The following is a 12,373-nucleotide window of genomic DNA, read 5'->3' on the forward strand; positions in this document are numbered from 1 at the left end:
TATATATACATATATATATATATGAAACTAAAAATGGAAAATTATTGACAATAACATGTATGATTGAACCACAATGAAGTATATTCTGGATGGGAAATCACATTTTGTATGCTTTGACAATGCTCGGGAAATGAATGTAAATTAATTAATTAATTAAAAAATGTTTCAGAAGAAAAAAAAGTATAAGATAAAATTCCATACTATAAAACAAATTTATTCTGTGACTCAGAATACAGACTGATTTATTTATGCATATCAGCTAGCCACAGGTGCATCATTTACAATACAAAGGGTCACATAGTATCTATTATTATTTTTGGTTTTTACCACAGGGCATGTGCATGTGCCGGAGAGACAAGAGTGAGAGAGTGAGAGGGAAACTGAGAAATCACCCCCTTCCAGGGGGCAGCCATGTTACAATCCCTTCTCCTCCATTTTTCTCCTGGGATTTTGGGCACACACCCAGCATGAGTTTTTTTTGTTTGTTTGTTTTAAATTCTTTTAAGAATGATTTAATTTAATTTTATTTATTTACTTATTTTTTTAAATTTTGATCAGAGAGGAATAGGAAAAGAGAGGTAAAGAAAGAAAGCAAGCCACCAGGCCTAGGACTTAAATCACAGTTGGCCATACGGGAGTCTAGCACCCGTAGTCACCATGCCACCTGCCAGACCCTACCCAACCTAAGTTTTAGCACCAGATCCAGGACCTGAACCACAGTTGGCCATGTGAGTCCAGTGCCCTAACCACTGTGCCACCTGCTGGCCCTGATACAACATCTATAACGTCTCTCTGGGTTTAAACCTCAGAAACTCTCAGACTCCAAAAATCAGAGCAAAATCTGTACCATCTGCCTCTGCTTGCTGTCCTTTTTTAGATTAACTCTTTAATCTCTACTACTCTTGCCCAGAGTTTGCAGAAATGTAAAAAGCTCTATGAGATAAATACTTGAAGCCTTTCATCTTGGTGACTTCTGGGTAAAGCGCAGCAATTCTGACTAATAAGGTCAACTAATTTTTCAAGCCACTGGGAAACAAAATGTTCTATGTAAATAGTTTCTAAGAAACAGTTCTCAAATATATAAGTGTGTTAGACCAAAAAAAAAAAAAAACACGAGAAATGATATATATCATAGTTATTCACACCCTACAAAGGACAGCACTAACACTCTTCCTTGATGACTCACAGCCACTAATAAAAATAATCATTATGTTTTCTCGCTATCGAGCCGTCAGATTAAGTTCTCACTATAATTTCCGTAACTCTGTGAATTGTTTTGTCCTATATGGTGGGACCCAGAAACATAAGGAGATAAAACCTACCAGACACAGCTAGGCCGAATTGAGATGTTTGACAAGTATAACGTGTACCGATCTCAGAGACTCGGCACCAAAAAAGGAAAATAGCTCTTTGATATTTTATACTGAATACATGCTGAATGCTAATGTTTTGTACATGAAAAGATAAAATACATGTTTAAAATTAATTGCACCATTTTTTTTTTTTACACTTTTAAAGATATGGCTCCCAGAAAACTCAATGACACACATGGGTCATGTTCTATTTCTGTGGGACAATGCACAATGCTGCAACAGCACGTCGTCAGGTTACTGTTCTGGCCCGTCTAGGACACTGCTTCAAGAATGACTTCAGGTGGACAGCCTGACAATTAGGAGAACAAGAATAACATGACCCTATGGCCTGTGGTGAAGGGATCCAGATCCCATGTGGCCAACTGTGGTCCAAATCCCAGCCCTGGTGGTTTGAAAACCATGCCAGGGGCAAGTATGTGCATGCTCGAAAATCCCAATAGGATGGGGAAATGGTGATGGGATTGCAGCATGAGATTGCACACCCCACTGAGAGGTGTTTTCCCTCTCTGTCTAGCACATGCACCTTTCAGAAAAAAAAATAAAATAAGTTATGTAAGAACATAGTATGGGAGTGGGACTCGCACATAGTCGACCACAGTTCAAGTTTCGATTAAAACTTACACTGGCTACGTAGGCATGCACGCCAAAATCCCGAGGGAAAGAAAAAAAAAGTATCCTTGGGTAGTACTACACTTTCAGCTTCACTCATTTACGTTCTAAGCTAATTGTTTCACTGACTTCATCTGAGGTTTCGTAAAGCAGCTAAAGCAGCACAAGGGACTCATTTTTTAAATCTAGTGAGTGTGAGAGAGACACAAACCCTCCACACAGGATCTGGCTACGAGTGCTCCCCTTCACCTTCGTCTACTCCTCCAGTCTGTCAACACTTAGGCTAATGGGTCTGGGGATCCAGACAAAGGTTGCCACTTGGGACCCCCTTCCCTCAAGCAGCACATCACTGCTATGCCACGGAGCCGGCCCTAGCATGGGAGTTCTTAAATCTTAACTACTGGCTTCAGTTTGAAATTTAAAAATCTCTAGTCTTTCATCATGATCTCGGGCCAGCAGGTGTAGTCGTTGAAGCACCTGACTCACAGAGTTGTTCCAGCCCAGACCTGGCAGCTTGAAATTCACACTGCGAGTGTGTGTGTGCGTACCCCAAATCCTGAGAGAATGGAGGAGGACTGCAGTGTGGCCCGCCCCCTGGGGGGGTGATTTCTCACTTTCCCTGTCTCCAGCAAGCACACACGCCCTATAGAAAAACAAAACAAAAACTCTAAAAATATAAAATAAATTTCATGATCCAGTGACTAATTTTTTTGGGGGCGGGAGGGTCAGAAGGCATGCGCATACACAAGAGAGACAGAAAGAGCACGCCCTCCAGCGGGGCTCGATCACAGCGCAATTCCCATTCTTCAATCACTCCTCACTGTCAGGATCCTGAGCACTCATGCTCAGCATGTCTTTCAAGCCACCAGGGCCACAATTCAAACGAGTCAGCAACACGGACTCTAACCACCTCTGTGTGGGATCTGGCTACCTTGCGCAGCGCTTAGCCACTGCACTACCAGAGGGCTCAGTACGGTGACTGAAGATTTAGATGAAAGCTTCGTAAAATCAAAGGTCCAGGGCTGACTCAATCTATATCCCAGCCACGTTAATCATATCGTTTCTTGATTTCTAGACCTTAACAATGTTATCAATGTTGGTTACATTTGACTTTCCAAATAAGGTACTGATTGGGCACATTGTTGGTTTAAGTGAAATAGTGGTACCTAGTTTTTCAATCAAGTGACAGTAATCAATACGTTCTTGAGGATTCAGAGATGACAACTGAAATATGTACTGTTTTTTCAATTCTTCACAATTCTCCTCCATCGTCGTAATCTAGAACAGAAGAGCTCTATTTTAGAAAATATTAACATTAAAAAAGTTACCACATGTACATTTCCTTTATAGTGGTCTTCTGAGTGATCAAACATATAAATAATTTTAAAAATGCAAAGAGATACAGTTTCCAACATGTGGGGAATCTTCAATATTGATACCAGCAAGTTTCCAATGTAACATGACGATATGACCCAAGGATCGACAAACCTTTTCTCCAGGGTGTGGAGCTACAGGTGGGTTGGCCAGGGGGAAGGCAATACTGGGGGCTTGAGGCGTAGGGATCAGATGGCCATCTTTTACCGGAGTCCCTGGCTCTTCAGGGATGGGGTGTTTGGGGACTTCAGTCACACACACATTTCCAGGATCACAGACAGCTGAAGGCAATAAAAGGCTGCAGTATAATATTAGCCAAATACAATGAAGAACCAATTCCAGGAAACACTCTTAGTTAAGATGAAAGTGATTGCAAAATCTAGAATGTAAAAGGCACAGCAAAAGACGTCTCTATTTCTGTAGTTTATAAATAAATGTGATTCATTAGCTTTAAACGGGCAAATGTATTACCCATGGGCTTCTCTGAACCCTTTAATTTTTTTTAAAACGTTTTTGACATGGGGAGTGTGCGCTCACCAGAGACAGACAGTGAGAGAAAAAGCAAGAAATCACCCTCCAGAGAGGATGGCCACACCCCAATCCCCTCCCCTCCATTTTCCTCTCAGGATTTGGGCACGCACACACACGCACCCAGTATGATTTCTAAGCTGTCAGGTCTGGGACTCAAACCGTGCTTGGCCATGTGGAAGTCCAGTGCCTTAGCTACTATACCACCTGCTGGTCCCTCCCAATCCTTTCTTTAAATACCAAGCTTCTATCAATAAAGTGTAACCAAGATTTGTAACCTAAAAATGAAAGCAACTCCACACTTAGAAAAAAATTCATTAGAATCAGAGATAAATCTATACATCTAGGGTAGAGAAATGATCTTGGAATAAGAAAAAGAAGAGAAAGGGGTTAAAAAAAAAAGAGATATGAAGCATTCCATTTTTGAGGCAAAGAAGAAAATAGGAAATTCAGAAAGGAACTCATACAATCCAAGAACAAATGTGCTGAGCAGAATTCACAACACAAAGAAAATCCAAATATTAACTTTACACATTCAAAAACACTAGACTGAAAGGACAATGGGTGGGGAGAATTATGTCTGGAAAGAATATTTCATTTTAAACCTCCAAATTTAATGACCAAAATATAATTTCAAATTACTGACAGAGTACCTTGTTTAAAATGATTTTTCCTACTCTTATGTGTAAACCAAAATCAGAAAGATCTGCTAAGTTTTGTTTTCATAGTCAACTCAAGAGAACCTCGTCGCCCTTACCTGTTATTTTGAAGAGGTCAACATGCACATACAAGGGAACACATTCTCTCCCCTTACCTTGTTCAGCAATTCCTAGACCCTGTAAAGGCTCTTGGAACGGAGAATCCTCCAATTTTTTAATGTCAACCTGAAGCTCAGAGTACTGTGTAGGACAACTAGGCCACTGCAAATTGCTGGCGAGCCTTGCTCTTTCCTCCCTTGCTGTAGGATCATCCCAAATGATCTGTTCATTTTGGGAGGGCTCTGTGTTGACATCGGGCACCGTTTGACGAGACTGCCTAAGGAATAGAAGTGGTAATTTAAAACAGACAGGCCAAGCCCCCAGGGGGTTCTCTCTCTCTCTCTCTCTCTCTCTCTCCAGCAAGGTCATACACCCTATAGAATGAGAATTTTTTCAAAAAAAAGGCCTCATAAAATAAGTTAGCATAAGATAAATACAGTTCAATTAATCATTTAAAGACCATACAATTAGAGATTTTTCTTCTATCAGAAGCAAGGTGAATTTATGCTACTGAACTTGTCACATCCACTAAGATCTGTAATCATCTTTCCTAGAAGATAAATTCAGAGAATATAAAGTGCACGTGTAGTTCTAGTAATAATTTAACTCTATTTCCCCACTGATTTTTTGAAGCCCCCTTGTACTATATCATATTGATACTACAGAACAGAAAGGACTGCCCAATGAGTCCATTTCAAATGAGACAAATGGGTCTTTTTCCCTTAGGGGAAGAAGGAAGAAGTATTAATCATGCCTCACTCTGAAGCAGGAACGTGGAGTAGGACAAACCTCTGCATCTGTTTCCTGCCTGCGAGTAAGAATTCTTGTTTTTACTTTATTTATTCATTTACTTATTTACTTCAACTTGACCAGAGAGGGACAGAATGAGAAAGTGAGAAAGTGAGAGAGAGAGAGAGGAAGAAAGGAAGATGCCTGGTCCGGGACACGAACTACAGTCAGCCATGTGGGAGTCCAGCACCCTTAACCACCACGCCATCTGCCAGCCCCTCAAGTAAGAATTCTAAAACCACTTGGAGCATGAGGGGGAAAGAAGCTAAGCTGGGAAGGAGAAATTGCTACTCCAGACTTGTGCTTCATAAACCTAACTGAGGGAATTGCACCAGCAGGCATAAGGAGCTTCTGGGCCAGCCTGTGGCCTCAGTTATGGGAGACAGAACCCACATGACTGATTGTAGAGTTCGAGTCCTAGAACCAGTAACTTGACAAACAAGCCAGATAGCTGTGCATTTGGGTCCAAAATCCTGAAAAGGAGAAGGGACTGCAGCATAGCCATGCCCTATGGAGAGTGCTTTCTCATGAGCAAACATGCCCTCTGGCAAATGAAAACAAAAGACCTTCCTTTCAAGTCATCCAGTCTTCTTGTCATCGGAGACAGATACACACCTCAGTGCCTCTAGGACTCTACTTCGACCACTGCGAGCAGAGCGGGCACTATCGGGCGTTGAGGAAGCACTGTTACAGCCACTCCTTGAGAGAGAAGTCCTCTGCCCTTGGGGTCTCACTAGTGATGTTGCAGACATTATCTCCTGAAGCTGCTTTTGGAAGTTCTCTCTCATCTCCAAGGCCTGTGTCAAAGCTGGAAATAAACATAAATACCCAAAGTGAGCTTCTCTTCATCATTAAAAAAAAAAAAAAGAAAAAAATAGGGCATGTACGCTCAGCTAGAGAAAGACAGAAGGGAGAGACAGGAGGATGGCCGCACCAGTCTCTTCTCCTCTGTCCGCTCAGGATCTGGAATGCGCAGGACACGTGCTCTGTGAGTTTCTCAAGCTGCTGGGTCCAAAACTGAAACCACACAGTTGGCCATGTGAGATCTAGTTGCCTTAACAACCACATCAGCTGGTCCTTTCTTCCCCATATCTTACATATATTTTGTCTAGATCTGGCCAAAAACAAATGTGACATAACATGTGCTAAATACTCACGATAGGCTACAGTAAGGTAGAAGGCTCTGAATACTGCAGAACAGAAAGGCACTCTTTACCACAAGGACGCGGTCTCAAAGTCAGGAAGGCCTCGGAAGGGATCTCACCAGGACTTACAGGATGGCAACCTTCTGCAGAGCTCCCTGTCTGCTTCTGACCCTCTCTCGTCGTATTCACAACTCAGGGATGCACCATAGCTATTTGTGTGTTACCTGATTTTCCCCAACAATTTCTGAAACAACAGACTACACATATTTATCTTTGATTACTTTGTAAACTAATCACTAGAGTAGGTACTAAATAGCTATCGCTAGGCGCCAGCAGATGGTGTAGCATTTACATCACTGGACTCCCACGTGACCAACTGAGGTTCTGAGTCTCAGACCTGGTAGCTTGAAACTCACACTGGTACCTTGTGCATGCATATCCAAGATCCTGGGAGGAGAATGAAGGAGAAGGGACTGTGGCGTGGCCATTTCCCTTGGGGGGGAACGGGTTTCTCACTTTCCCTCTCACTGTCTCTCTCTCTCTGATGAGTGCACATGCCCTAAGGCAAAATCCTCTACATAAATAAATAAAAATAAATAAATATTTTTAGAATGAACAGAGTGGGACTAATAAAATAAGAAAAAGCTGTAAGGAAAATAGAAAATAAAAATACAATGAGTAAGGGAAATAGAAAATATCAATCTTTGAAAAGAGGACTCCTAGGGTCTGCAGGTGGCATGGTAGTTAAAGTGCTAGACTCCCACATGGCCGGTTGTGGTTTGAGTGCCGGGCCTGGAGGTCAGGGAATCACACTAGCCGCATGTCCGTGCAAGCCCCAAATCACAGGAGGACAGCAGAGAAGGGACTGTGGCATGGCCATTACCCTGGGGAGTGACTTCTCACTTTTTCTCTTTCTCCTGCAGCACGCGTGCCCTATGGCAAAACAAAGACACCTACATATAAAAATTACTCAGTGCAACACTATAACAAGAAATGAGAAATAACCTAAATGCCCATCAACAGAGGGTGGCCAAATACAGGTTGGTTATTCATACAATGAATACTACAGTTGCAAAAAAAAAAAAAAAAAAAAAGCAGCTCCTTATCTACTAGTAGGAAATATGCTCCAAGTAGAACTGTTCAACAGAAAGATCAAGGTCTCAAACGGCTGCACAAAGGTCTACTACTTACATATTTCTGTTAGAAAAGATGGGAAAAATGCCCATTTATGATTGCAAACACATAAAACAGCTCTAGAAGGGTATACAAGGAACTAGTAACATTGGGAGGCTAGGAGTAAGGGTGGGAGAGACTCTTCATACTCTTTGTATCTTTAAAAACCATGTACATATGTTAAACTAGATTTTCACACATAATAAAACTTCTTGAAAGAAATCACTAAAAAGAATGAATCGAAGAACAATTTTTGAAAAAACTTTTTGCCAGAGGGTACACGTGCTTGAGAAAGAAACAGAGAGAGAAAGTGAAAAGGCATCTCCCAGAGGGGATGGACAAGCTGCAACCCCCTTTCCTTGGTCTCTCCCTTCTTTTAGGGTTTTGATTTGCATATACAAATGCCCCATATGTTTCTAAAGTCACTGGGTCTGGGACTTGAACCATAGTCAGTCATAGGGGATCTAGCTGCCTTAATCACACCACTAGTTGGCCCCCAAAAAACAACTTTTTAAAAAATCACCAATCCTGGGACCAGCAGTTCGCATAATGGCTATGTCGCTGGACTCCCATGTAGTCGACCGTGATTTGTGTCCCGGACCTGGTGGCTTAAGACTCACGCTGGGCACGTGTGTGTGCATGCCCAAGATCCTGAGAGGAGAATGGAGGAGAAGGGATTGCGGCGTGACCATCCCCCCGGGGGGTGATTTCTCGCTTTCTGTCTCTTTGTCTCTGTCTGTCTAGCGAGCACATGCGCCCTATAGCAAAAACCTTTCCAAAAAAAAAAATCACCAATTCCTACCTACCTTTAATGAATAAGGTCATACCACACCAACTCTGTAAATTATCCAGTTTCATAAATTTCACAAGTTTCATACTTAAGTCACTTAAAGCTTTACACATTATCACTTTATGATCAGCATGAAACCATGAACTGATTCTCAAATATATGCCTTGCTTGTATTTAGCAGCATAGAAAATTTTATTTTTCCAGCGGATATAAAGACAGCATAGAATGAGGCTAGCAGGTGGTGTGGTGGTTAAGGTGTTAGAATTCGGACATGGCGGCTTGATTTCTCATCTCCCTCTTTCTCTGGCAAAACTCATGTGATAAAAAAACAAATAAAAAACTAATAAATTAAATAAATTTTCTTTGACAAAAGAAAGCATATATTTTACAGGAAATATATTTGAAAAAAATGTGTAACTTAACATACTTACCCCCTTTAGAGTCAGTTTTTCCACTTCCATGTGATGGTGCTGATTCTTTATCACTGGTGCTCATAACATCTATATCATTTTCTTCTAAAAGCAAATGATCTGGCTATCAAAAGTGAAAAATGACAACTCCTCAAATCATGCCACTGCGTAAGGTTTCACAGCAATGTACGGTTATACACCCACACGTCTAGTCACAGGTAAGTGCACCCTCTGCATCACCTACCTCGCCATCCTTGGCTGCAGAGACAGGCAAGAGCAGGCAGCTGGTCCGGGGTCTGCCATCTTGCACTGCACTGATATCCAAACTCATTTTGGGATTGTAAGTATGTGGGTAAAGAGATTCGGGAAGATGTTTATATTCTTGGGCACACTGGAATACAATGGCATGCTTTAAACAGGACTGAACGAATTCTAGTGAATAAACGATATTAAGCTGGATAAGGACGGCCAATACACTGGGTTGCTGGAAAAGTCATGATGTATTTCTATGCAAAAAAAAAAAATGTGTCATGACTTTTCCAACAACCCAATATTACAAAGATGTTAAAAGTTCACCAAAAAGTTTTCAAAAGTAATTTACCCTGAAATGTTCCCATCACACAAACGAGAATTTGTCCTCTTTTTAAATGTCATAACTACTGAAGCATAAACTCTTAATTCTATTTCTATGCTTTCACCAAGGTCTAATTATGGTCCAGGGAATGCCCAGGAAAAAAAAGAAACACAGTCTAACCTGTATTAGTATGCTAAACATTAATTCTCCTCATATTGTCATAAAATTCTCATTCATATTTAGTAAAGAATCAAGAGAATCAGAAAGAGTACCCATTAAAGATCTGTCAAGTACAATATTTACACCAAAGCAATGACGCGTGCACAGCAATACAAGACATCATCAAACCTGTTTACGTAAGCTCAGAGTCTGAGTTTTTTCTCTATGCAAACATTTGAACAGTTACAAAATGTTTTAAAACAACTTGCCCGAGGGTGCACACATTTGCCAGAGAGAGAAAGGAGGGGAGACGCCCCTCAAGGCGCTGTCATCACACCACGATCCCATCTCCATCTCCCCATCTGGTTGTGATTTGGACACACACGGTATGTACCTGGCATGTTTTTCAAGCCCCGAGGGGTCTGGTATTTGAACAATGTAGCTGGCCCCATGGGATTTGGTTCTCTTACCCAGTAGGCCACGGGACTGGCCTCCGTATACATTTTTAATGAACAGAAAGGGGAGGGGAAAAGAGCATTGCTTACATCTAAAAGCCAGTGCTCAGAAACAATGTGTACTCCTCTTTCTTTTACAGATTTATACTCTCGATTGCTGTCATTTGGCCGTCCTTGGTAGATGAAATGGGTCACTGTATCATCAAAATTCCACCTGAATAAAAACAAATACGAAAGCACAAGTAACTAAGAAAAACATTCACAGTAGTTTAAGATCATCCTTACTCACTGTGAACAGAAGATTCTGGCCTTCACAAAACTTGCAGAACTAGAGTGGGCAAGGACACTAAATTACAGTTGTTGGTTTTGTTTCTGATAAATCTTAGGCATAGAGCTCTAAGTACAGAAATGCAGAGCGGTTTAGAAGGGGAGTCTTTAAAACACTTTCTTGGACCAGCAGTGGTGCGGTGCTTAAGTGGCTGGATCCCACGTGGCCGGCTATACAGCTTGAGTCCTGGACCCAGCGGGTGAGCACACACTGGGTTCATGTGCGCACATGCCTGAAATCCCAAAAGGAGGGAGAGATGGGAGACAAAGGACAGCGACGTGGCCATTCGTCATGGGTGGTGCTTTTCACTTTCTCGCTCTGTCTCAATCTATCGAGCACACACGCACATGTACCTTCTGACAAATTGAAAAAGAAAACCACATAAATCTTAGGAAAGTCCTGGGTGCACCTCCCAGAGCCCCTGAGCATGTTGGGTGCACACATGCCTGGCTGCGATCCGGGCTGCTGAGACTGGGATGGACTACAATGTGAAGACCCTGTTAAAGGTGCCTCTCTCTGCGTCTCTGTCTCTCTCTTATGGAAGAAATAAACTTTAAAAAAGCCTTGCTGTAAGTTCCATTTTAAGTCTTACACAAAGTCTACATTCAAACAGATGATCCAAAGCAGTATTCAATTCTGACACATCTGTAACCTCACGGGGCTGCTTTGAGAGTGAAATGAGACAATGCCCAGGGACTGGCAATAAGCAGTATAGTAATAGGTATTTAATATCACATTATAGTTATATACATAATACGAACATTAGGTAGAAGTTTTGCTATTACACGACAGACACATTAAACACGAAGATGTGTATTTATAATTATCACATTTAAAAACTAAGATTTTTTTTTTTTTTTTTCTATAGGGCGTGTGCAATTACCTGAGAAAGAGAGAGAAAGTGAGAAATCAACCCCCAGGGGTGATGGCCACACTATAATCCCTTCTCCTCCACTTTCCTCTCAGGGTTTCAGGCCTGCACCCAGACATGCCCAGTGAAATGGGCCATGAGGGACCCAGTCACATTACCCTCCATGCTACCTGCTGGCCCCAGACAATTTAAATTCTTACATTCTCCTAACGTTATTTCTCTATCAAATAGAAAACTGAGAAAAGACTAAGGGAGAAGAGGAAACTAACTGCACCAAACCCTTTATTATATTAACTACATCACTTGTACAGCCAGTCGTGATGTTGTGTGCGCATGCTGATGCAGAGATCCATAACTCTGGCAGTGCAGACAGTGGAGGGCAGGTCGGCTCAGGACTGGCCAAGCTAGGTGGGACTCTCAGTCCCTGGCATTAACATCATTTATGTAGAGATCTGTTTCTAGCTTAGGCTGTCAGGTGGAAGGAGATTTGATAATCTGTCTCCAAAGTCTTTTTTTTTTTTTTGGAGAGGTTTTTGCTATAGGGCGTTTGCGCTCGCCAGACAGACAGAGAGACAGAGAAACAGAAAGTGAGAAATCACCCCCAGGGGGGATGGTCACACCACAATCCCTTCTCCTCCATTCTCCTCTCGGGATCTTGGGCACGCACGCACACGCGCCCGGCGTGAGTTTTAAGTCACCGGGTCCGGGATTCGAACTGCAGTCGACTATGTGGGAGTCCAGTGACATAGCCGTTACGCTAACTGCTGGTTCCCTCCAAAGTCTTTTAAAAGACCGTCTGTTTTTAAGAACTGGTTTCTCTATGTTGCCCAACCTGGCCTTGAACTTGTAACCCTCCTGCTCAGTTTCCCAAGTCGTGGGTATGACTTTTTTGTTGGGCTGCATATCACCATGCCAGGCAAAAAAGACCACCTTAATCCAGGAGCATTCCTAGAGTATTATCACTCAGAGGAGGGTTATCATCTGGGTATCGCTAAGGAAAAACAAATGTGGCCTCAGACCCAGGTATACACCTACAC

At 42.1% G+C, this 12,373-nt stretch overlaps 1 protein-coding gene across 2 annotated transcripts in view; it reads right to left on the reverse strand.

Moving 5' to 3' along the window:
- The window catches only part of TOPBP1 (DNA topoisomerase II binding protein 1), an 81,073-nt gene that overhangs the window by 30,517 nt on the left and 38,183 nt on the right, over window positions 1-12,373 (reverse strand). For both annotated transcript variants that reach the window (XM_006169279.3, XM_006169278.3), the window contains 7 exons: window positions 10,228-10,351; window positions 9,194-9,340; window positions 8,971-9,073; window positions 6,047-6,239; window positions 4,699-4,919; window positions 3,471-3,637; window positions 3,149-3,260 (listed from right to left, as the gene is read on the reverse strand). In XM_006169279.3, the coding sequence (XP_006169341.1) occupies window positions 3,149-3,260; window positions 3,471-3,637; window positions 4,699-4,919; window positions 6,047-6,239; window positions 8,971-9,073; window positions 9,194-9,340; window positions 10,228-10,351 (1,067 nt within the window). The remainder of the gene's footprint in view (window positions 1-3,148; window positions 3,261-3,470; window positions 3,638-4,698; window positions 4,920-6,046; window positions 6,240-8,970; window positions 9,074-9,193; window positions 9,341-10,227; window positions 10,352-12,373) is intronic.

This window comes from Tupaia chinensis, unplaced genomic scaffold (assembly GCF_000334495.1).
Source record: "Tupaia chinensis unplaced genomic scaffold, TupChi_1.0 Scaffold146961_1, whole genome shotgun sequence".
In the NCBI taxonomy this organism is placed as follows: domain Eukaryota; kingdom Metazoa; phylum Chordata; class Mammalia; order Scandentia; family Tupaiidae; genus Tupaia; species Tupaia belangeri.